The sequence below is a fragment of the Oreochromis aureus genome, linkage group 3, assembly GCF_013358895.1.
Source record: "Oreochromis aureus strain Israel breed Guangdong linkage group 3, ZZ_aureus, whole genome shotgun sequence".
NCBI lineage: Eukaryota > Metazoa > Chordata > Actinopteri > Cichliformes > Cichlidae > Oreochromis > Oreochromis aureus.
The window spans coordinates 65,040,518-65,065,902 of record NC_052944.1 but is presented as its reverse complement, the minus strand read 5'-3'; the positions used below and the strand labels follow the sequence as shown (position 1 = coordinate 65,065,902).

The 25,385-nt window shown below is 40.0% G+C and overlaps 1 protein-coding gene and 1 long non-coding RNA gene across 4 annotated transcripts; one reads left to right on the top strand and one right to left on the bottom strand.

The window, feature by feature from the left end:
• Window positions 1–12,965: 12,965 nt before the first annotated feature.
• On the bottom strand, window positions 12,966–22,268 carry LOC116323495. 3 transcript variants are annotated; one of them, XR_005610698.1, is made up of 6 exons: window positions 21,620–21,806; window positions 20,891–21,135; window positions 18,428–18,518; window positions 15,164–15,199; window positions 14,631–14,978; window positions 12,966–13,556 (listed from the first exon to the last, which is right to left on the bottom strand). It is a non-coding gene; the product is annotated as an uncharacterized LOC116323495 (long non-coding RNA). The 3 variants fall into 3 exon arrangements; XR_004199713.2 differs by lacking the exons at window positions 20,891–21,135; window positions 21,620–21,806 and adding an exon at window positions 22,174–22,268; XR_005610709.1 differs by lacking the exon at window positions 20,891–21,135 and having other exon boundaries at window positions 21,620–21,800.
• LOC120436849 lies at window positions 20,376–25,041 on the top strand. Its single transcript, XM_039607699.1, has 3 exons — window positions 20,376–20,615; window positions 23,514–23,879; window positions 24,118–25,041. The coding sequence occupies exons 1-3, from the start codon at window positions 20,549–20,551 to the stop codon at window positions 24,300–24,302; spliced, it is 618 nt and encodes a 205-aa protein (XP_039463633.1). The 5' UTR covers window positions 20,376–20,548; the 3' UTR covers window positions 24,303–25,041.
• The last annotated feature ends 344 nt before the right edge of the window (window positions 25,042–25,385 follow it).

The window sequence follows — 25,385 nt, the reverse complement described above, 5'->3', positions numbered from 1 at the left end:
CCACACGATCCTCATTCGTCAGGTCCTCAGCAAAACTGAATTTTTCACTCGCACAAAGCCGAACATTTTTGGACTTCCATATTCCGGTGTGAATTGAATTATGACTTGGCGATTTCTGCCCTCTTCCCTTCTTCCAATGCGATGCATTGTGTCCATAATATCTGACCATTCTGGGGCGACCTTGGCGAGAATTTTGATCACCTCTTTTCTGACATCTTCGCCCATGCCTTCTTTCATTCCCTTGATCCTTAGATTCCATCTTCGTGAATACCGGTCTCACTCTTGCCTTTTTTTTGAGGTCGTCAACTTCTCTCTGTAAGGTTGAGGCTTCCTTCTCCAAACCCGCGATTTTACATTTGCAATCACAGACTTCAGCTGCATTGAATTCAATGGACTCAGCAAATCTGGCAATCAACGAGGCATTCTCCGATAATTTGTTGTTAATGTGCGCCATTTTGTCATCTTATTTATCAAATCACACAGGGAGAGATTGAATTGCTGCCAATATGTCGCTCGCTGTGGGACTGGGTTTAACAATCTTTCTCGGATGGTCACCTTTAGACGGAGTTGAGAGAAGCAAGTCATTCATTTCCTCCAGATTTCTTTTTTAACCCGCTGCCACTTTCAAACTCTATGCCTGAGAGGCAGTAGTCGTGGTCATCTGCAGTTGAGGCCAAATCTTGTATTTTATCGTTCTGGGAAGACTTGCACTTGCTTTCCCTTTTGTCCTTCTTCTGTTCTTTTGGCATCTTTGTGAAGCGTAAAATTTTTGAGGGAACAAAACGTCAAAAAAGGAGGACTAAAAGGTACCTTGCACAAGAGCCAAATTGAGGACAAGTGCTTAGTTCGCCATCTTGCCAGCCCCCCACGGATCGGGTAGTGACCCACAGAAAAGGTTAATGAGAAAGTTATCGTTTTCCATCCATCTTTAAATTAGCATCTAGCTGGAAGGCAAACAGGTATGTTTGTGTATTTTACTTGTTGTTTACATTTCAGACAATTTGTAAATTTATTACTTGATTGTTAACAAGTTTCTGAGTGATCTACAAGCTGATGCTAGCATGTCCTGTGCCTTGAATGGTTATTTTGTTTTATGTTATCATTACAGCTCTTACGATGTGTCTATGGTAACTTGTGAATAAATGGGTTGGAATACCCCACTATGGTCCATCCATACTGATCATTGAGTGCATCGTCTGAATAAAGTCCAGCTGGAATGCTACAATGGGATTGATAACAAATCTTGTGTGCCACACACCGCTGCCAAGGACGGCATGCTCAGGGTGCAAATCTGGGGAGTTAGGCAGCTCCATTTAGCAGCAGCTGGAGAACTTGCTCTCCCTTCTCAACCAGTAGCTCATTTAGAAAGTTTAAGTGTGCACAGTTGTTCCAGTTATGCTGTATGAACTTGTGTTCACAGGCAGCTTGTGCAGGCCAGTGTAAGGTTTAGTGCACCTGGTGTATAAACTAGAGGCTCATGTAGGTTCGTGGCCTTGTAGCTCTCATGGTGAAAACAGGAGGAAAACTCTCAGGAATGTCAGCCTTCTTAAAACAACCTGGGCAAGTTCATGTCATCTTCACAGAAGGAACAGTTGTTTATAGGTTATTTTTATTCATCTGCACACTTGTTCTAACAGGTCTAATGGTCAGGTTCACTTGATTCAACCAGCATAAACCACGGACTCATGGTCTCTCTCTGATTGGCTGCTGTAGAAGTGAACAGTTTAAACTTTGACCTTTAACCTCTCTGCTCTGTGTCGTTTCCTCTTCAGACCAGAAAACGATAACAGCTGAGTCTGGACAGGACGTCACTCTGCCATGTCGAGTTCCAAACAACAACGTTGACAGTGTAGATTGGAGCAGAGCTGACCTGAATACAACATTTGTCTTTGTGTGGAAAAACAAGACGCCCGACTATGTTGTTCAGGACCCATCCTTTAAGAACCGTGTGGCTCTGGTAGATGAAGAGATGAAGGATGGAGACGTGTCTGTGATTCTGAAGAATGTGACAACTTCTGATAATGGAACATACACGTGTTGCATCGTTGTTGCAGGAACATGTCCCCCCATCTGCAACATCACGCTGAGTGTTGTTGATCCTCCAGGTGAGTGAGTAGAGTTGAGTGTGTGTGTGATCAGAGGTGAAGCTGCTTCCTGGTTGTTGATGTTTGTTTCTAAAGATGTTGTTGATGAGACTTTGTAGAAAGCAGCTGGTCTGAGTGATGTGATCAGAGTGCAGTAGATAATGTCTGACAGCAGTTTGAAGAGGAAATGGATTCTGTTCTGTTCTTCACTCATCACCTACCTGACAGCTGACACCTCACACCTGTTTCTCACCTGCAGGTCACACAGGAGGAGACACAGAGGATGGATCTGTTGGTCTAAAAGTTGGTCTTCCAGTTGCTGTTGTTGTTGTTGTTGGTGTTGCTGTTTTGTTTTGTTTTTTTGCTGTGGCGAACAACAACAGATTTAGGATTTAGGATTCCTTCCAGCCTCCAGATGCTTAAAATGTGTCAGAGCTTTCTTTTTTTCCCTCACCTGATCTGTGAGTTTCTCTTCCAGCACCTCAGAGGTGACATTGAGCATTCAGGGTAAAGATGGTTGAGGATATCCTGAATATCCTGAATTTTTGTGAACTCAGATAAAACATTTATTTATTCCAAATAGATTTTTTGTGCTTAAGTAAAGAATGTTATTTTTTTCAATCATGTAATTAAATCAGGAGCTGACTGAAATGTCACATGTGGCATCAAGAAGTGCCAAAAGAAAAGTTTTATGAATCTCTTTAATTTTCTTATTCTGTAAAACATTAACAAACAGACCAGCAGATATTTTCATCATGTTTAAACGCCCATAATAGTTTTTAAGAAGTAGAAAACTGTCCCAAAGTGAAATTTTGTGCCTTTAGCTCCTCACTGTCTGCTCATCGACCTCCATGAACACCAGCTGAAGTCTTCATAAGAAGTTTAGTTTTATATCACACTAAACTTGTCTTTATACTGTGAGCTGAAGCTGCTACTTCCTGCTCTCGACCTCCTGCTAAACTAACATCTCTTTAACTTTAATATCAAACTATCTGCTGCTTCACTTTAAACAGATAAAACACTCATGTTTATATCACTTTATAACTTTGTTATTGCACACTGTAAGTAATATGTTTATTTCTATGAGCAGGAATCTTGTTTAGTTTTCTTTCTGTATGAATAAATCTGTTTTTATCAGAAACTTTCTGACCTGTTGCCTCAGTTCTTGCAGTTTTCAGGGATTTTCTGTTTATAATGTTTTTCCTGTAAAAGAGCCTTCAGATGGTTGTTGTTGTTTCCTGCTGCTTCATGAAAAATCTTGAACTGAAGCTGAATAATCTGAGCTGGACTCAAACAAACTTCACTGAGCAGATGTGTAAACTGGATCCACCTCCTTCTCTTTAGTGATGATGTCATCCATTACTGATTCCTCTCTTGCTGCAGGATTTCTGTCTGCACAGTAAAATGCAGAGTGGAGGCAAAATCACATTAATTATAAATTTTATTTTATTATTCAAAGAGAACATTTACAGCATAAAAACATCAGGTTGTTGCTGCAGACAGCAAAACATCTACAAATAATTTATTATAATTTATAAAGAACAGATTTGTTGAAACTTTAGTAGCTGGACTGGGGAAGATTGTTGATCCCTTTTCTGATTCAGGGATTTTTAACAATGATTTCTTGGATCTGTCTGTCAAACACTACTTAAATTTCTCTATAAGACAAAAACTTATAGAGTCAGACTATAAGCCACAAGTCTCAGTTTTATGTGTCAGTCTTGTGGTTTAGTCTGACTCATATGTAGAAACATGATTATAAAACAACATCATAATTTGCAACAAAACTATATCATGAAAGTTTGACAAACTTTAGTAATTCAGGGATTTTAAACAATAATTTCCTGGTTCTGTCAAACACTAGTTACATTTCATGCAAAAACTGTAAGGTCAATGTGGAAGGCAAAGACTGTATAAACATGGCGTGTGCTTGGCCTGACTCATAAAATCGATCTTAGAGTTTGAATTTGTAAAAAAAAAAAAAACAAACAAAAAAAACACACACACACACAATTCACTGTAAAGGTCGCCCAACAAAACATATTAACAACATAATGACTTGTGATCATTTGTCACAGTTGTTAGAGTTTAAAGAACCGTCTGGATTCTGTAAATCTCACAGTTAAAACCTGCTTGCTGTGTTTCCTGGATTTCTGAAATTGAAGATGTTTGCTTAGGCAAACAAGACCCCAGCACAAAAGTTGATTTTGGCCTTTTTATTTCTTTTGTTCAAACTGTGACCTTTTTTTTTTCTTTTTTTTTTTTAAAAAAATGGAAGTTGTCTATTTTTGTCTTTTCTGTTGTGAGTGATGTAACCTTTAATCTATACTACTATAAATAGATAAAAGGACTGTGGGAATTTAGCTCAAAAAAGTTTAATGGTTGTAACCAGCATCTTCTTTTTAATTGCTTTTGGGATTTTCAAAGAGACAAAACAAATGTGGACAAGTTTGGTGTCTTCCAGTGTTTTAAAGTTGGTGTTCCCGTTCTTCCCCTTTGGTAACACAAAATGTTGTTAATGAAAACCTCATTAACAACGAAATGAAAAGATGGATAAGGTTTCCTTCATGAGGAGAACAAACAGAATATAAACCTTGAGCAGTAGAGTAGATGACATTTTGATATATTTTTTTGTAGAAACTGCACACAAAAACACACAGGAGGAGAATATAAGCACAACAACGAGTCGCTGTACCTCCCTTTTTTTCTTCTTTCTTTTTTTCTTCTTTTCACTCTGAAAGATAAATAGCCTAAATAGATAAATAGAAAAATAAGAAAGATAAACAACACGAAGACAGTCTTAAGTTTTTATCTTTGATTCAGGGTCTGGAAGAGGGGCTGAGGATGAGCAGGAAGCAGGAGACTTAATCAAAACTCCTGTGTTCAGGTGCGAGCCCTCTGACTGTAGCACATCCTTGAATCCTTGTTTGACTGAAAGTGAATTCATTTGTTTAGTTTAATATCAGAACCTGTTTGAGTTACATTTCATTACCCCAGAATGGTAACAGCTCCACACCGTCTGATAAGTTTTGTTTATTGTTCACAGTTAAAGATTTATGTAAAGCGAACAGTTAGAGAAACTCTTGGATCTTCTCGGCTCTTCTTGATCTCAGTGCTGACTTTGACCCTGTGGATCCCTGCAGACGTTTAAGGCAAGGCAAGTTTATTTATATAGCACAATTCAACAACAAGAAGATTCAAAGTGCTTTACAGAGACATTAAAAAACAAAAACAATTAAAAAAGCATGATTTAAAATTGATTTAAAAAAACAGTAGGTAAAATCAAAACAGTAGATAAAATCAGTAGTTAAAATGTAAGTTTTGAAATTTATGCTTAAAAGTGTGGATTTGGTGTTTTATTCAAATGCAGCTGTGAACAGGTGAGTCTTCAACCTGGATTTAAATAAACTGAGTGTTTCAGCTGATCGGAGGCTTTCTGGGAGTTTGTTCCAGATATATGGAGCATAAAAGCTGAAGCAGCTTCTCCATGTCTGGTTCTGACTCTGGGAACTGATAAAAAACTGGATCCAGATGACCTGAGGGATCTGGAAGGTTCATACTGGGCCAGGAGATTTAGAGACATTGATAGAGACTCTCAGAGTTTTTAAGTGGATTAAACTGCACAGATGGAGGATTCTTTGTCCGTGTTGATGAGTGTTCATCCAGGAGCTACAAATTGAACTATGGTGTTCCACAGGGGTTAAATCTGGGACCAGTGCTTTTAACATTTACACGCTGCCATGTAATGATGTCATTAGGTGACACAGAATGGGTGCACATGATTACCCTGATGATCCACAGCTTTACTGTATGTTGCTGTGCTTCTTGATGACAAAGAGTCACTGAGTGCTCCCTTGGATCTTAGATATTAATTCCTGGTTGGCAGCAAACTTCCTCCAACTCAATCTGTTTTTCAAAGAAATCTTTCTCACTGCTGCAGCTGCTTCAAAACTTGACTGCGGAGCTCACATTACACCAATGTTGCAGTCTCTGCGGTCAGTGTCGTCATTAAGATCCATTTACTGGTTTTTAACACTCAGTGTTTGAGGACCTTCTCATCTTTCTGATTTACCTTTATGCTACGAGCACTTAAGAGCCCTCAAGTCCTCAGACAGGAGACTGTTGACCATCTTTTATTTATCATGCTGCACGTTTCTTTTAATTTGCCATTTTAAGGTTTTCTGTGTCTGTTTATTTTATTTTACTTTTAATTTATTTACTATTTTATTTGTTTATTTCCTTTTCATTATGTTTAATCTATTCTTAGTATTTTTTGTTACCTCTAGGCTGGATTACTGCAATTCACTGTATTTCGGTTTTCATTCTGCCCTTCTTCATAGACTGCAGACAGTCCAAAATGCTGCGGCACACATTCTGACCAGAACTGGGAAGTTTGCCAGTATCACCCCTGTTCTAGCTGACCTGCATTGGCTACCCATTAAATACCTAATAGCTCCACTCAGTCTGTCCTTTTCCACATTAAGTGCTGCACAGAAAATGTGACAGTGTCCAAAACCATCCAGGTTTTCCTAACCAGACACCAGGGCTGACCAGTGAAGACTCAGCTCTGATCAGAACCCATAACTCAGCTCTTTGTACAGCATCGCTAGAGCCAACCTGAGGACGGTGATCAAAGGCCAAGGAGCCCTACAGGCGTAGGATAGAGGGCTCCCTCATCCAAGTCCTCACCAACTACAAATGGCAGAGCCTTGATTGTTTATATTTGTCCTGTTTGCTATTTATTCCTGCTGCTTTTATTTATGCAATGCTAAATTACAACAAGAAATAAGAGACGTCATTTTGCGGGTAAAGCTCACATCAGCATGGATATTCAAACATCTCTGCTAACAACTGTAGAGTTCGGACGAGTCTTCTCGCAAAGACTGCTGCCATGCGGAAGGACCACAAGGAAAACAAATCTGGAAGTACTAAGTCTAAACCACAGCATCTCCCCATAAACAGCCAGTCACAAATATTTCCTGTTTTTATGTGTCCAACAAATGCTTTGACTTGTACTCCGTGTGCAGGCTTACCCCGGCAGCCGTGACAGAGATACATTCATACTGTTGTCACTGAGTCCTCAGTGAATGACTGCACCAGGTCATACAAAATGCAATGTAGGTTACAAATTTGTAACGATACATCTAAGAGCCCACATGTAAACTAACATCACCAAGTAACAGGTACAGATATTCAGTTCAGTAAATAGTAAATACACAATCAGCAGAAGTCCAGAGAAGGAAGTTCAGATTAAAATCACATAATAGTGCCGTATTTTCACCAGTTTTCTTTCCTTTTTTTGTTTATGCTTTATTTATATTACAGATTCCCTGCTGAAGGAATATGTTTTATATTCAGCCCATACTGCTTTGTAACTACAATGTGCATTTGTTTAAATAGTTATGTTTTGTCTTCATATGCTTTCACGTGTGACTTTTACACTGCTGCTACACAGATTAGAGAACTAACCAGTTGTATTTGTAGAATATTTATCAACAGGAACTGTAATGAGTTGATGGTGGGAGTGCTGTACAATGTGGAATAACTGGGATCACCTCCTACCAAAAACTGGATTAGGGTTATAGTTTTCTGTTTCTAGTAGTAAATGATGACCAGACTGCACACCTTTGCGGGAGTCAAAGTTCCATTTCCACCCAGTATCTAGTAAGGGTCCTGGCTAGACCCCCCATGCTAAAACCAAGCCCTGCAATGGCCCTGCTATGTCTGCAGCTCAGGCACAAGCATCACTGCATGATGTACTCTGTACAATTGTATATGTGATGAATAACACGTGTTTGACTTTGGTTTAGTTATTTTTTTAATGTGTATAATACAGGACAAACTGCCATGGAATCAAAATCCTAAACAAACAGTTTGAAACACCTACGGCTCCACATTCAGCTCCTGTGTTCATCATCAACAGGAAACTGAACGATCACAGTGATGTAAACTTCCATTAACCACAAAGACTGACAGTTTTGCAAACAACACCACCCACTGCTACCTGTCATCAGTGTGACTATTTATAGTTTGTCTTAGTGAGAGGGGTTTGTTAAAACTAACTTCTGAACCTGGTGATCTATGCTAGGAATTTCAGTTGCAGTCCAGTTCAGCATCATCTCACTGTCTTCACATTAAACCAACCAGGCTGGTTATGAACCAGTAAGACCAGCTCGTGTCCTCCATATTGGACATGAGCAGGTGCTGCACCTTTACAGTGTGAGGTTACCAAGCAGCATCAGTGCATGGAGTCATAAACACCTGAAGGAAATCATGCTATAATAATCATGTCTGTCTCGTATCTTCTCCCAATTAGTGGATCAATCTTGATCAAAATTTACATAAACATTGCCGCGAGCACTGAGTGCCAGCATTTATGTTATGTTTACAAACATGTTTACAAACCCTGGGCAGCACGGTGGCACGGTGGTTAGCACTGTTGTCTGTCCTGAGTTCAATTCCCCATCAGGCCGGGTCTTTCTGTGTGGAGTTTGTATGTTCTCTCTGTGTTTGGGTGGGTTCTCCCCGGGTGCTCCTGCTTCCTCCCACAATGACATGCAGTTAGTGGGGATAGGTTAATTGATTAATATAAATTGCCTATAGGTGTGAATCTGTGAGTGAATGTGAGTGCAAATGGTTGTTTGTCCCTGTGTGTTGGTCCTGCGACAGACTGATGACCTGTCCAAGGTGAACCCCGCCTTTCGCCCTATAACAGCTGGGATAGGCTCCAGCGCCCCCCACGACCCTGAAAAAGGATAAATGAATGGATATAAGTGTGTATATATATATATATAGAGAGAGAGAGAGAGACCAGACCAGAGATGGGCAGTAACGCGTTACTTGTAACATAAGGTGCCAGTTGCAGTTTTCTGTCTTTAAAGGTCAGATGTCAGAATGAAGCTCCTATACTGAGCATAGCCACAGAGTTACAGTAGGTAGTCAGATAGATGAGTACAGCTGTTCATTTGAAGCACATACTTCTTTATTCTTTAATAAGCAGAAGCTTTTTTCTGATCACTGGAGGACTTTGACCGTCATTTTCCTCTTCAGGGCCAAATTACAGGAGAAGAAAGGGAGATTGAAACAAAAGATAATGCAGAAATACAGAAAATTACAATTTGTCAAATGGCTGCTTGGTTCCTAAAGGTGAGGGGGTGAGTTTGCGCTCTCAGTCATTATCCATGTGCACCATGTTGTTGCAGTTTAGATATGAAATTGTGACGTTATCCTAAAAACTGAGCAACTGAGACTTGCACATAGATTGATCCTGCTGAACCTAAATGCACAAAACAGGAAACATGAAACTTTGCACGACTTTAACAGAGGAAAGAAGAAACTGTGACACAGTTAAGCATGTAAAAAATGTTGATGGAACTCTTGCAGCTCTGTCAGTCTGAGAGAATTCTGTGCAGAAGACGTCCTGAGACAGGATGTGGTGTGGCGCCAACAGCTTCATGCCATTTTGTTTAGGCCCTGAGCCATTTCAAACCTAACTGCTGTAATGTTTCAAGTTTAGTCATACAGTTAAAAGGAGCTTATTTTCATTTTTTATGATTATCTCCTTTGCTGTTATAGAAGTCTGAGCTCATTTGTTTACAGTAAATTTTTATCCTTATGATTAAAAATGAGCTACGCTGTGTCATTAATGTGCTCCAGTTGATTTGAGTTTTTTAGTTCAAGCTCAGAGAAACAGCAGTAACTGCCACCTCGAGTCTATGTCAAGGTCCCACATCGGAAAACTACATAATGGAAAATTACCAGGATTTGCAAGAAACAGGAACCATATCAATCAATCAATCAATCAATCAATCAAGGCTTTATTCGCCACATGCAGGTTGCCCTGCAGTGAAATGGGACCCCCCCCCCCCCACGACCTTACATACACAGACATTACATGGGGATACAAGTTGGAGATCAGTAGCGTTACAGAAAAACACTGAAATGTACACTACATTGGGAAAGTACAAGAGGAAAAAAAGAGACCTCTGCTCATGCTGGGCTCCTGGGAGGACAGCATGAGAACAGGAAACAGTTAGCTGGATGAGTCATGGCTTATAATTAGTGAGGAGTCAGAGGGAGATGCTGCAGACACACATATTTCATCTGTTTCAGCTCTACTTTGGTTACAAAGAATCATTTGAAAGTTTGAGCTGACTCTGTGTCTCTGTATAAAACATGTTAGCACATTGTTTTATATGCTGGTATCCAGTGTTGGGTAAGTTACTTTAAATTAGTAACTTAGTTACATTACTAGTTACTTCTCTAAAAAAGTAACTCAGTTACTTCAAGTTACTCGTTACTTTCAAAGTAACTAGTTACTAGGGAAAGTAACTTTGGTTTTACTCAGAATTCTCTTGTTAATGTGTTGCTTCCGTAACTGGATACCCAGCCAGACTGCCAGTCTTCTAGCTTGCTTACTTGCCACAAGTGCACTGTGCCACCTACCAATAGAAAGGAAAAAATAATGTGCACATTTCCACGAGAGAAATCCCACGCCTGGACCGTCGTTGACCGCCGCCATGATTCTAGCCTGCTTTTTACATCCAACACAAAAACTGCAATCGTGGTGCTTTTGATTGTACTCAGAACTTGGAAATTCTGCCTTCTGAATAGGAAGATGTAGGTAACACCAGACTGCAGATGAGCTGCATACAGAGCTGGACTGGGACAAAACAATCGTCCCCGCATTTTTGACTAGAGACCGCCCACCATTATAGGAAAAATCATAAAGCCTTTGAATGAAAACAAACACTGTTGTGACAGTGATGTACACTGTTCTGATGGTATATATGTATCAATCTATCAATCGTTTGTTGTAAGACTCAGATAATTATTTTTTAAAAGCGAGACATTTTAAATGAGAATAATAAAGAAAAGTATTTCCTTGTGCCCCCTTTCCCTGTTAATGCCCTACCTGGCCCCTGGCAACACTTTGCTAGACCCGCCCCTGCACAGTTACCAGCTGTCAGCTACGTAGAAAAGGATCCTGGTGTTATTTGTCTCTCAGAAACAGCTCATAACTTCCTTCAACTCATTCATGTCACCTAAAAGGTAAACCTGTTTCTCCATCACCTGTTCAGCTCTGATGATTCAGTAAGGACATCTCCTGGTTTCATCTGCATGTTTCCCACTCACCAGATATACAAACCGATATCATGACCAGCAGCTTTACAGCTGTGGCTCCAGCAAACATCAGCTGATACTAGAAATTAATATTAAATAAATTCTAACAACAGCTGATCAAGCTTAAACGTGCTGCTGTTGTTTAGCGCGACATCCGCTGGTTTCCTCTTTCTGGCGTAAAGTGGGCGATAAATAAACAGAGAAAAGCCGATCAGCTGATCATTGATCAGTTTCATGACTGAAGTAGAAACGGGAGAGGAGAGAATGAGAGAAGAAGAGGCAGCTGTGCAGCTTCAGCTTTGTGTCTTTTTCATTGTAGCTGAAGTCCGGGACAAACTGTGTTCCTTTTCACCTCAGTACGAAACGCGTAATATTTTCTCTGAATACCAGACGATTCTGTTTTTTAGGGACGGTTGGAAACTCTAATAATTAACCGTATGAACAAAATAAAGTTCAACATCAGTAACATAGCACCCACCCAGCTGTATAGAAACTCCGTCATGCTAGCTAGCACGCAGTACGAAAATGTCAGCATACCGAAAATAAACTCCACCTAAACTTGGTTTATATCTGACCCAGATAGACTGCAGGTCATAACTTCTTACCTGAAGTTCAGTTCACCTGACACGCGGACCGGCGGCCGCTTCGGGTCTCTCCTCTTGCCTCCCTTTTCCGTCATCCACCTGCTGGCCTCCACCACTTGCTAATGTTATTGAATCTGTGGAAGCTCCGCGATATCCACCACACGAAGTAACGAGTAACGAGCCTATCTAAATTCCAGTAACGAGTAACGCGTTCCTGGTTTTGGCATAATAACTAGTTACCGTGCTCGTTACCACAATAATAACGTAGTTACTGTAACGCGTTACTTAATAACGCGTTAGTCCCAACACTGCTGGTATCTCTCTGTACATCAGTATGTTTCATTGGTGCGCTCTTAGCGAGTTTGGACAAAGTTTAACTTTAGGAGAGTCACTATATGCATAAAATGTTCTTTTAACAAGGTACAACGTTGCATTTTCCTGTTTTTAATGATCTTTGTAAATTTGAATCATCCTCATATTATAATGTCTCTGATCAGAGCAGACGGCTGCAGCCTGCCTAGTGGGAAAATTTGTAGTAATAAAAAGTTGAAGTGGTGCTCCTCACTGAAGCCACTACTCCATAGCTTCCCAGTCACATGCCCCATTTAAATTGCTAACATGTACCTCAGTTTGCTTCTAGAAAGCATTTACAGTCAAAATAAAGAGAAAACTACTGAAACCAGTTTTGTTTTCATTTTATTGAAATGACGGAAACATGTCACAGTCAAAAGGACAATAGATGAGCAGTAGTGACAGCTTACTGTGGCCCTCCAAGACCCACTAACAAAAATGTTTCATGTTAAAATAACAATACAATGAAAGGTTATTGCTTAAAGTACAAAAAAATTAAGAACAGTGGAGCAGGCTTATTGGCTGGAGTCAGTGCAAAGACAAAAAGAACAGAAGACATCCATCCATTCACTTCCGCTTATCCTTTTCAGGGTCGCGGGGGGCGCCGGAGCCTATCCCAGCTGTCATAGGCCGAGAGGCGGGGTACACCCTGGACAGGTCGCCAGTCTGTCGCAGGGCTAACACACAGGGACAAACAACCATTCGCACTCACATTCACTCACACATTTGCACCTAGTGCCAATTTGGATTATCCAATTAACCTATCCCCACAAACTGCATGTCTTTGGACGGTGGGAGGAAGCCGGAGTACCCGGAGAGAACCCATGCAAACACGGGGAGAACATGCAAACTCCACACAAAAAGACCCCAACCTGATGTTGGAATTGAACTCAGGACCTTCTTGCTGTGCGGCAACAGTGCTAACCACCGTGCCACCGTGCTGCCCAGAACAGAAGGCAAAGAAAACGAATTAAGGTGCTTAATAAATATACATTCATCTGATTTGTTTTGTCTCCTGATCTTTCAAGTTCATCAGCTGCTCTCAGAGAAAAGTCATGCTCAGCAGCAAAGAGAGGACAGAAAAGATTAGGAGATCACTCTGATGTAGGTCTTTATAGCCGCACTGTAAACTTGAGACGAGCCAGTAGACTGGCTGTGGATGACAACCCTTGTTGCAGCTTCACTGATCTAAGGCATTCGCTATCAGGGTTAGCTAACACAAATCGTGAGGATGAAATCCAGCATGATTTGTGTCTCCTGTAGTTAATCAAAGCAACAATAGCTGTAACAACAACAACAACAACAACAATAATAATAATAATACTAATAAGCAGCCCAGCAGAAACAGAGACAGCAGCTCTAACTTCAACCTTGCCTCCTCCCTCCTTGTCTCCTACAGCCTCATCCCCTCCATCTGTAAAGTAGAAACAGGTGTGAGGACAAAGTTGAGTCAATGTGTTTGCAGTTTTCCTGAACACCAAAGTGAAAACTTCTGTGCTTCAACTGTTCTGTCAGAGCAGTCGATCTCACAGCTGCTGGATTTATCCACAAACATGCAGTGAAGCTGTGTGATCCTTATGATTAACTTGGTCACTGCTGGATACTGAACTCTGCTGGTTCCTGCTGACACAGTCTGCTTTTGTTGAGTGTGGAGAAAACAGATGGTGCAATGGTTGTTTTTTTTTAATCCATTATTTTGATGTTATTACTGCTGTAGGTCACAGTTGCAGGTGAAAATCAAATTAAATCCATGCGTCTCGAGTCACATGCATGGTAACTGTTGGATAAACAGGAGACTGACCACAACAAAATGTAACGCCAGAAACACAAACACATGTAAGTGACACCAACTCCATGGATAGCTTGGCTGCAGAGTTAGTGTGAGTGAGAACAAACCCCAACATATTACAAACCCAGCAGTTTTCCAGAGTGGGTTTTTTTTACTTGCTTATTGGAAACAGGAAAACTGTTATATTTGCAAGTGCATCTTATTAAATTCTGTAACAGTTTTAATAACTTGTAAATCCAGACGAGGGAATAAATGGAATAAAACATGGACCTAATAAAAACATCCGTCTACTTGTGTCTACTAATCAAAGCTGGTTAAATCAGTCTTGTCCGTCTTTGATTCAGTGTGTTCTCATGAATGTGTCTTCATGCTGGAAAAACACTCCCTGATGTTTCACCCTTTCTACTTCTGTGTGAGCAACTAAAGATGCAGCTACACCTTCTCTGGGGAAACCCTGCCACCCTCACTCTAAACAGCTGCAGCAGATGTTGGGGGTGAGCCTGGTTCTGCTGGAGGTTTCTTCCTGTTAAAAGGGAGTTTTCCTTCCCACATTTGCTTGTGCTTGGTGCTTGTGGATTGTTTGATTGTTGGGGTTTTCTCTGTGTTATTGTAGAGTCTTTATCTTAGAGATAAAGTGCCTTGAGGTGACTGTTGTGTGATTTGGTCCTAAATAAATAAAATGGATTTCTACAAACTCACCTGCGTCTGTGACTGTGAGGTTGATGGAGTGCTTGAACTCTGTGACGTCTCTCTCACCACTTCTTGTGTTGCTGGTTATAATCTCACACTCGTACGTTCCTGTATCGCTGATGCTGACGTTCCTCAGAACCACAGAAGCATCTCCGTCCTTCATGGACGGCTCTCTCAGATCCACTCGGCCTTTAAAGGACTCGTGCCGGTAGTTCTCATACGAGTGTGGTTTTCGGTAGAAGAACACATAACTGTCTGGTTTGAGATCAGGTTTGCGCCACTGTACCACTGAGATCATTAAATCTCTGGAGCCACGACACTCAAGTGTGGCATTTTGTCCCGGCCTCACTTTGACCTCTGTGTGATCAGAACAGAAAATTCAGTGTTTAGTCTGAACTCCAGGAATAATGATAGGAAACACCACAGAAAACAATGAAAAACGTGCATAAAATGTAAAATTTATATTTGAATTAATTCATACTGTTACTGCTTTTTAGGAAGAAATGATCAGGTTTAAACTGTTAGGAAACACATTTACTGACCGTGGCATGTTGTGTAATGTGCCAGAAAGGCGAAACCTGAAGAGAAAGACAAAATGTTTCAAGCACTTTCAAGCATGATTGGAGTAAGAGTTTAGAAACATCTCAGGTCGACACAGTGTAGAAACGTCTGTTTTAAGCTTCCTGTCCCTAGGTTTTGTTGTTCTGCCTCTGTGGTCTTGTAAAACGGGAGCAGCAGAGAATTCATGTTTCTGTTTTGTTAGATTAAAAAAGCTTTTACATCTACACGTTTGCACAAAGTGCTGACTGCAGTATGAATGTTCTAAAATGAATCTCAAAGCACAGATTACATCCTGTTCTTTACAGAAAATCCTTAATGTAGTTATTTACACATCTTAAATACCAGGTTTGATTCATCTATTGAGGATAAGAAAGTACTTACAGAGCAGTCTCAGCACAGCTCGTACCTTCATGCTGCACCTCAGTGAAATGATCACCTGTCTTACTCAGTCATAACTACACTTCTTGTTTCCAGATCAAACTAATGAACATACATAGACTTCCGGTGGTTTATGGTAGGAGTTGTGAAACTGCGATTTAGTGACCGACAGAAAAGAAAACATCCATGAACCCTTCAAACAAGCATTCATACGAGCCCAGGATTTCTTCCTGTTAGTCAAAATGGAGGAGCTCATACAGAGTGAATGTTCATGGTTTGCAGCTGTGTGCTCTGCACTGTGCCACATACCTCATACTAAATCAGTGAAGCTGCTTTCTATACAGAACAAGGAGATAAATGTACTTTTAAAATGGTAAATGTTTCTTCCCTGACTTGTAAAAGTCTCAACCACAACAACACTGTGAGTGTACGAGTACCAAAGTGTACATGCTTGAACTACTTCCTGCTTCCTCTGTCTCCCTCACCATAATCAGTAACAAACTGTAGAAGAAAAACGTGTCTCTGGGGAGCTTAACTCTAACAACATGTCATCACACATGAACTGAATAGTATGCTGTGCTTTTCAGAGCAGAGTGTAAAACATCAGATCACAAACACTTCACATGATGCATAAAGGTTTTATCTTCTCTGCTGTCCGACACGCCCTGAACTGACATTTATGGGCAAATGGTTTAAACTTTCAGCAGTTTGTTCTTTTCAAAGATAAACTCCAAACAAAAAACAAGTCATAAATAACCTGCACAACACACTGTAGGAAACATGATACAAATTAAAACCTATATGCAATTTCATTTCTCTGTTGTTTTAATTAGTCAGAGGCTCAATAAGCACTCGGTTTTCCAGAGAAACACAGCAGTAACTATCACCTCGAATCTGTATTAAGTTCCTGCATTGTTAGACTACCTAATGGAAAATTACCAGGATCTGCAAGAAACAGAAAGTGTACCAGTCCTGTCAGATGAGTCACCCTGTTATACTGAGTGAGTCAGATGTAGATGTTGCACACAGGCAGTCTATTTCAGCTTTATTCAAAAACAGATCAGCTTCTCTAATCCACCATAAATTACCAGCATTTTACTGTTGGGCTGTAATGAACACAGCAAAATGATACAAGTATAACAGAGCTGTAATGAGGAGCTGGACACTAGAGCCACATTTATCTAATGAAATATTCTGGTTGAGAGCATGAGCAGGATCAGTCTCAGAAAGTACTTTAAGTATTTGAATGTAGCACAATTTTAACGTATTTTCTTTTACTTCTTAAATTATTTCTAAACTATTCTGCTTTTTCTTTCTACTCCACTGTATTTTGGATGAAATATTGTACTTTGTGCTCCATAGTTTATTTGTATCACTTTATTTTAAAGCAATAAAATCATTAATGAAGCCAAATGTGATCTAATATAATCATGGACAGAATTCCACTGTATTCATTTTAATCATGTGGGTTGTTGTTTGTTTGCCCTTGTTCTTCTTACTCCTAAAAAACAAAACAAACCTGCTGAGTCTACAACAAACTGGATGTTTGTGATGGAGCAACCACAGAGAGAGGGTCTTTAAGCCTTTTCATAGATAATCATTGCTGTAACTCACAGAGGAGACACAGTAGAGGTGTTTGCTCCATCCTTCTTGGTTTAATCAGGCCAACATTAGGACCAGTTCATGGTCCTATCGAGTGGTCCTCCTACTCTTTCCTGTGAGAGTTAAGTTTTTGTGGTGTTTCTGTATTGGTTAAACCAGGTGGTAGCAGAAACACAGATACACAATAAAAGATTAGATTCAACTTTGTGTCTTTTACTTTGTGGATTTAAGAGTTTGTGCCTTGATAATAATTCAGTTATAACGTGTTATAAGGTGAAGAAAGGACAGTAGGAAAGACGATGCTCTTCTCACACAATCATTACACTGCATAACCACAAAGTTGTCAATCCCTGGCTTCATGAAACTAGTGACAGATTCTTCTTCTACTTTAAAATTAAGTTCATGGTTCAAATGTAAAGAACATCTAATAGCAGCATGTAAGTTAACCTTGTGATCAGTTCAAAGTTTTTGGAGTGTGGCATTTCCAGAGTTTGGCTTTGTGTAAAAGCAGCAGAGACATAAAGAAAGTTTCCTTATCATGTTTGTGGCAGTTCAAACCACACCTGCAGGCTGCCAGGAGGCAGGAGGATCAGGCTACTTTGCTTTTTTTTTTTTAATTACTGTTCTTTCATTTTATTTATTCAGACTCACATGTACATGTGTGATACAGCAATGCCAGAGCTGACATTGATATATTACTATACAAGCAGGACATTGAGTCCTTATGACATGAGGTCACACATTTTGATGACAACTGTGAGGAGGAGGCCCCAGACGGAGCCCTCTTGCTCAAACAGCAAGAGCCCCAGAGAAACAGAGGCAATGGGCAGCCCACCCCACCAGAGGCCAGTGACTCCGGTACATTAACAGGGCCCCAGGAGCCTGAGAACAACCCACCAGAGACCACAGATTTCTCTCTCTGATCAGTGCTGTAGACTCATACAGCTGAACCTCTTTAACATCTCTGCTCTGTGTCATTTCCTCTTTGAGACGAGAAAATTATCTGTGTAGTTCAAGTCCAGTCTCATATCATATCACAGAGGCCAGTTTAAAACAAACAGTGAGGAATTTACTGTCAATTTTCTTCTGAATACACCGCTTTGAAAAAGATCCAACATATTGTACAAAAATGGAGTTTATTCGTGCTTTAGAGAATTTCCTTCACATAAACTTTTTCCTACTAAAATAAGACTTTGACTTGAACTAAAGTTCAATTTTAAGGAAACAGATTTATTGTCTTTGCACTAAAAGGAGAGCAGCTGTACCTTCTATAGACTGTTTCTCTTCTCTTCGATGATTCGTCCATAACTGATGTCTTCATTTCTCACTGCTGAGCAGACTGCAGCTGATCACTCTCTGCACAAGAAGCACACACAAAAATAAATAAATAACTCAGTGTGGATAAATCGGCCAGCATGCAACATTACATTATGTGCAGTAAATAAAAGGAAGAGTTTTATTAAACAATGAGGTCATTACTTCCCATGTAGCAATACGAAAAGATTTCTAAGAAACTTGACAGCAGGTTTCAGCAGCTCTGTGGCCGTTTTGGACAAACACACGACTGGTATTTGGTCATTTGTCGTTAGCACCAGAAGAGGAAGAAGAAATATATTCTACTACAAGGTACAACGCAGACCAACATTTTGCAATCCTATATGCACAGTAACATCATCGTCATGGTGAGGAATCTCAGTGTCAGCAGAATCAACAGGACAAAGTAACTAATGTGGTTACAGATTTATAAAACATGAAAAACTGTTCATGTTGTTAAAGGAGAAGCAGAAAACACACACTGTCCATTTACTGCTGAAATTTGACTTCTGAGTGTGATTTTCATGCAAAGTTAGAAAATTTAGACAATCTCATCTGTTTAATTTAGCAATAAACTGCTGGACCCTTACACAGAGAATAGTTTGTAATACAGAAATCCCTGCATGTTCTTAATTAGGGCCATTCAAAGTCATACAAGAGATACTTATTCAAAAAAAAAAAAATTCAGGCTAGAAACAACAACAGATTCAATAACTCTTAGATGGTTGCAGTTTTATTCCGAGTCATAAAGATCCTAAGCAAGCAGAAAAATAAAGTCACACCAAGTGACGTGTTTCAACTGTCTAAATTAAGTACTGTGGATTATTTCATTACTTCATTTATCAGGAGAGCTGACAGTGAAGTTACAAGAATTCAAACAAACACAGAGATTCGACTTACAGAGCAAGTAGACCTCTAACCCTTCTCACTCATTTGAGCTCTTTTTCATTTCTGTCACTGACACCAAGTAAAGTCGCCCTCTTCCTCTGAGCAACAGCTTTTCTATTGGTTCAAACATAGTTGTGGTAAGATAAATTATATATAAAATAATATACAACTATAAACACACTACAGTACCTTTCTCCCCCTAAAACACTTTAAAATCAAACCCTGTCACCTGTCAAGACAGAAAAATTAAATTTTTTCTATCAGAAATTTCTTGGTTTTGAGAACAGTAATTCTGGATTATTTTATTGGTACTCCGACACTTCTACTAAAATTACTGGATTTCAACATATCTTCCTATTCCCCAAAAACACTGACATTAAATAATTATCAGGTGGTATTTTTTGTTATTTGTGGTTGAAAAATATTTATAAAATAGAAACAATTAGTTTCACAGATTGTACAACAGCATCAGTTTGAGGTACATCTTAAACGTTGCCTTCATGAAACTTCAGAACAGGAAAAAGTTTGTAACTGTTTTCTGCTGTCACTTAATCCATTATAATAAAACCAAATATTCTCATCAGTAAGAATTAAGGAGGTCAAAAAGAAAACTACACCTCGATGGTAAGTCAGCCTTTTCAGACCAAAGTATTACACAATTTTTTTATCCTGCTGAACTCACCAAAGGTTTTTGATGCAGACATCAGTAATAGAGAAGTATATTTGTGCGAGGCAGTTATTCACTGAGTTCACAGTGCACTGAGACAGAATTTAGATATTCATAAACTTATATTAAGAAAATAATTATTTCTGATTGGCTGTGTAGATTAATACAGGAAAACTGCAGCACCTGGATTCTGGCTTTAGAAAGGCCATAGTAATTTGGGCTCGATCTTATAATTACAGAACTTAATGTTACAATATGATCAATTCTGTTTATTACAAGCAGGTACATCCCCCCCAAAAAAATGTGCGGAAACTGACGTGTTTCCCATTCATTTAAATTCCACTATCTGCCCTGACCACTTGAGGCAGGCTGGCATTCGCAGCTCAGCTAACGGAGTAGTGGTTACAAAAGGTTAAACGTCTCTGTGGTCTTTACAAATAGCGTCACCTGGAATATTTATGGGATTATTCTATTTTATTAACATCGATCTTGGAGATCCACAAAGCACTATCACCTGATGTGGGATTCGATAAAATGTCTCTTACTGGTCTGGAGTTTCTCTTTCTACCGACCCTCGTTTGCAGGTGAGATTTAACCCTTGCACCAAGTATATATTTTGGAAACTAAGCACACACGTGTATTATAGTGTTTTCTGACTGAGCCGAACCTCCTTTATTGTGACCCAGCTACGGTGGAGTGGACAATAGTGTGCTCCTACAACACGATGGCTCGTTTATAATCGCTAGCAGGCGATACTAGTCTCGCTTTAAATGAATACGGTACATTTTTAGACAGCGGCTAGCCCCAGCTATGGCTAACTAGCAAATAAATATGCGGAGAAAGGTCTCACTACATTTACCTATTGCTATATTAGCTATAGCCGTATTAACACCAAGCAATGGCGACCAAGAATGTAGCCGCCCGGTGTTCACCGGCTCTCTGGCAAGTGGCAAGCAGAACAGCGTTGCTTGAAGGTCACCGCGTCTTCTTCTTCTTCTTCTTCTTCTTCTTCTTCTACTTTGTGTTTAATGGCGGTTGGCAACCAACGTAAAGGAGCATTACCGCCACCTACTGTTCCGGAGTACGGGTCAGTGAGCGTACAATCTGTATCCAAAAAGCAATACAAAACCAAATCAAAAGAAAAAACAAACAAACAAAACCCCAGCCTACACTCTTTCATAAACACCTATATCCTTCAGAAACCCCACCAGTTCCCTCACCTGTGCCCTACTACCCTCCAACACACTCTTCAGATTAAATTCCCCAGTTCCCCGCTCCATCAATCTATTCTGCAGAACTTTCCTCTCCACATCATAACCCTTGCACCGCAGTGTTACATGCTCTACCGTCTCCTCCTCCTCCTGGCACACTCCACAAAGCCCCGTCTCATGTTCTCCTATCATCTGTAGTGTTTTATTTAACGCACAATGTCCCAGTCTAAGCCTGGTAATGACCACCTCTTCTCTCCTATTACCCCTATACAACCTACACCCTGCCACCTCCTTCTTAAGATGATACAAGTGCCTGTCCTTACTCCCTGAATCCCACCGCTTCTGCCACTCCTTAACAACCTGCCTCCAAACAATACCTTTTGCTTCAGATCCGCTGCTTTTAATTTCCATCTCAGTCCTATTTTTAGTCAACGCTCCTTTTGCCAACCTATCCACCTTTTCATTTCCACTGATTCCTACATGAGCTGGCACCCAAAGAAAGTGAAATTGCGGTCACCGCGTCTTCCTCTTCTTCTGAATTTTATTGGCAGTTGGCAAGCAACAGAATGGTGGATTACCGCCACCTACTGGTATGGAATGGAACGACTCAAAGGTCACCGCTGTTTGAACGCGGTGCCTAAATGCATAAATGCGTCACGCATATAGATATATATGAGGGACAATTCAAGGTCACAATTTATTTTAAGGACTTTGAGCATTAAAATTGTATAAATAGGGGAAAAAAACCCTTTGATGTAAAAACTAATGTACCAAATATTACTCAAAGTCAGGACAGAGATGGTTTACAAGTGCAAGTGTCCTCTGTTCAGAAGACTGAGTTACTACTTGCTTTGACACCACAGAACATACATACAGTTGTCGCGTGTGTGTGTGTGTGTGTGTGTGTGTGATGAATACATCGTGTACTTACAGCAAGCATAGGATAAATCCACTGTAGTCTATCTGAACGTCGCCTTGGTTCAGTCACTCTGTCTGTTGAGTGTTGCACAGTAAAACAGAGAGTGCAGCCTCAGCTTTGTTGAACAGAAAACTCTCCACCCACATTTGTCGATTGCCACAGCAGTGGTGGAGAAAAGGTCACGTATAAAGAGACAGCCAATGTTTAAAGTCCTTAAAATAAATCGTGACCTTGAATTGTCTCTCATGTTACTCTCATTCCAATCCTTCTAAACGTTTCCCCTCATTTGTCCTCTAGTTACATACAGTTGTATATTTTTGGAGGTGAGAAATCATCTATACAGACAAGATTAAATATCAGTCTGTCATCAGCCTTATCTTTCATGTTTCAGAATGGTTCACTGTTCTGTTGAAGCTTATTTAACGTACAAACTGATTATTTAAAAAAAAAAAATTGTGTGATAAACAGGTTAAAATAATTAATGCAGTCTTCCTGTGAAAACAATCGAAACGCTGGATGAATTGTCTGTTTTCAATGCTTTGAGCAAAACTTCTTCTCATTGATGTTTCAGCAGCTTAAACATTATTTACACATTTACAAATCTGATTACACACACACACACACACACACACACACACACAGTGGTAGCTACAGTAACACCCTCACAGTTATTGTGGTCAGTGTGAGCTCAGTGTGTGAACTTGTGTTTACAGACAGTCTGTGCAGACTCACAGGCTGTGCATTTATCTGACACTTGAGCTGGTTTTATTGTGCTTGGCTTTGTTTTTGCTGAAGATCTGATGGTGAAACTGTGTTTTGTTTTTACTGAACTGTGTTTCACACTCTGGTCTTACTCCAGACTTTCAGGAGCAGGGTTAGAGCTCACTTTTATTCCTCTGTGTGTTGTTCTTGTTCTGACTCTCATGGTTAGATTTGCTTCAACCACCATAAACCAGAGAACAGCAGTTTCTCACTGATCTTCACACTGATTGGCTGCTGTAGCAGTGAACACTTGAACTTCGAACCCTTTAACCTCTCTGCTCTGTGTTGCCTTTAGACTCGAAAGACATCTTAGCTGAGTCTGGACAAAACCACTGAACATTGAAGCTGTTTGTTTACACTGGAATATGTGTTTCACACTTTGTTCTCACTGCAAACCCTCAGGAGCTGGTTTACAGCTGACTTTTATTCATCTGTAGTTTAACAGGTCTGATGGTGACATTTGTGAGATTCAACCACCATAAACCAGAGATCAGGCATATCTCTGAGCATCACTCTGATTGGCTGCTGTGGAAGGGGTCAGTGATACTTTGACCTTTAACCTCTCTGCTCTGTGTTGTTTCCTCTTTCAGACCAGAAAACGATCACAGCTGAGTCTGGACAGAAGAACGTCACTCTGACATGTCGAGCTCCAAACAACAACATCATTGTTGTTGTAGAGTGGAGCAGAGCTGACCTGAAGGAAGATTATGTCCTCCTGTACCGTGATGAGCAGTTTGATCCAGAAAACCAGCATCTATCTTTTAAGAACCGGGTGAATCTGCAGGACAGACAGATGAAGGATGGAGACGTGTCTCTGATTCTGAAGGATGTGACAACTAATGACACTGGAACATACGAATGTCGTATCGTCCAGAGTAAAACAAACCACAGGAAGAGATCCATTTCAAATATTGATCCCATCAGCATCATCACTCTGAGTGTTGTTGATCCTCCAGGTGAGTGAGTAGAGTTGAGTGTGTGTGTGATCAGAGGTGAAGCTGCTTCCTGGTTGTTGATGTTTGTTTCTAAAGATGTTGTTGATGAGACTTTGTAGAAAGCAGCTGGTCTGAGTGATGTGATCAGAGTGCAGTAGATAATGTCTGACAGCAGTTTGAAGAGGAAATGGATTCTGTTCTGTTCTTCACTCATCACCTACCTGACAGCTGACACCTCACACCTGTTTCTCACCTGCAGGTCAGACAGGAGGAGACACAGAGGATGGAGGGAAGGAGGATAGATTTGTTGGACTGATAGTCGGTCTGTTAGTTCCTGCTGTGCTTCTTGTTGCTGCTGTTGTTGGTTTTTTGATCTACAAAAAACATAAACAACAACAGAATAAGGATTCCTACCAGCCTCCAGCTGCACAGCAGCCTGTTTAAAATGTGTCAGAACTTCTTCTTTTTCTCATCTGAGTCTCCTGCTTCTCTTCCAGCTTCTCCAAGGTGACACTGAGCAATCAGGGTAAAGACATTTGAAAATGTCCTGACATTAATTTCCATGACATCCAAGTTTTGATGTTAAGTATCTGAAATTAGACTAAACATTTATTTATTCCAAACAGATTTTTTTGTGCTTCAGGAAATTTAAATTAGTTATTATAAGTGAAACAGGAGCAGACTGATATGCCACCGTGCCTTCAAGAAGTGCCAAAATAAGATTTTCATTAATTTTTGTAATTTTCTTTTTCTTTGGTGTAAAACATCAACAAACATTTTCATATTTCATGTTTAAACGTCCATAATAGTTTTTAAGAAGTAGAAAACTGTCCCAAAGTTACAGTTGTGTCTTTAGCTCCTCCCTGTCTGCTCATCGACCTTCATGAACACCAGCTGAAGTCTTTATAAGAAGTTAAGTTTAGTGCAATATAAAACTAATCTTCATACTGTGAGCTGTAGCTGTTACTTCCTGTTCTCGACCTCCTGCTGAGCTAACGTCAAACTACCTGCTGCTAAAACACTCATGTTTTTATCACAGAAGCTTCTAATGTTTATTATATACAGCTTTAAGCACTGCGCGCACTTCTTAACTTTATTATTGCACACTGTATTCAGTATATTTATTTCTATGAGCATGAATCTTGTTTACTTTTCTTTCTGTAACAATAAATCTGTTTTTATCAGAACATTTTCTGACCTGTTGACTCAGTTCATGCAGTTTTCAGGGACTTTGTGTTTCTCATGTTTTTACTGTAAAAGTGCCTTCAGATGGTTGTTGTTTTCTGCTGCTTCATGAATAATCTTGAATTGAAGCTGAATAATCTGAGCTGGACTCAAACAAACCTCATTGAGCAGATGTGTAAACTGGATCAAACCAGCAGCATCTCCACACTCTCTCACACTGAATGATGTCACAGATGGTTACGACTTCAGCACACATGAGGCTGCACAGGAACTAAGATTCAGGTTTGCAGCTGCTCAAAGTGAAAAACATCTGTTGCCCATATTGGTGTGTACAATATTGTG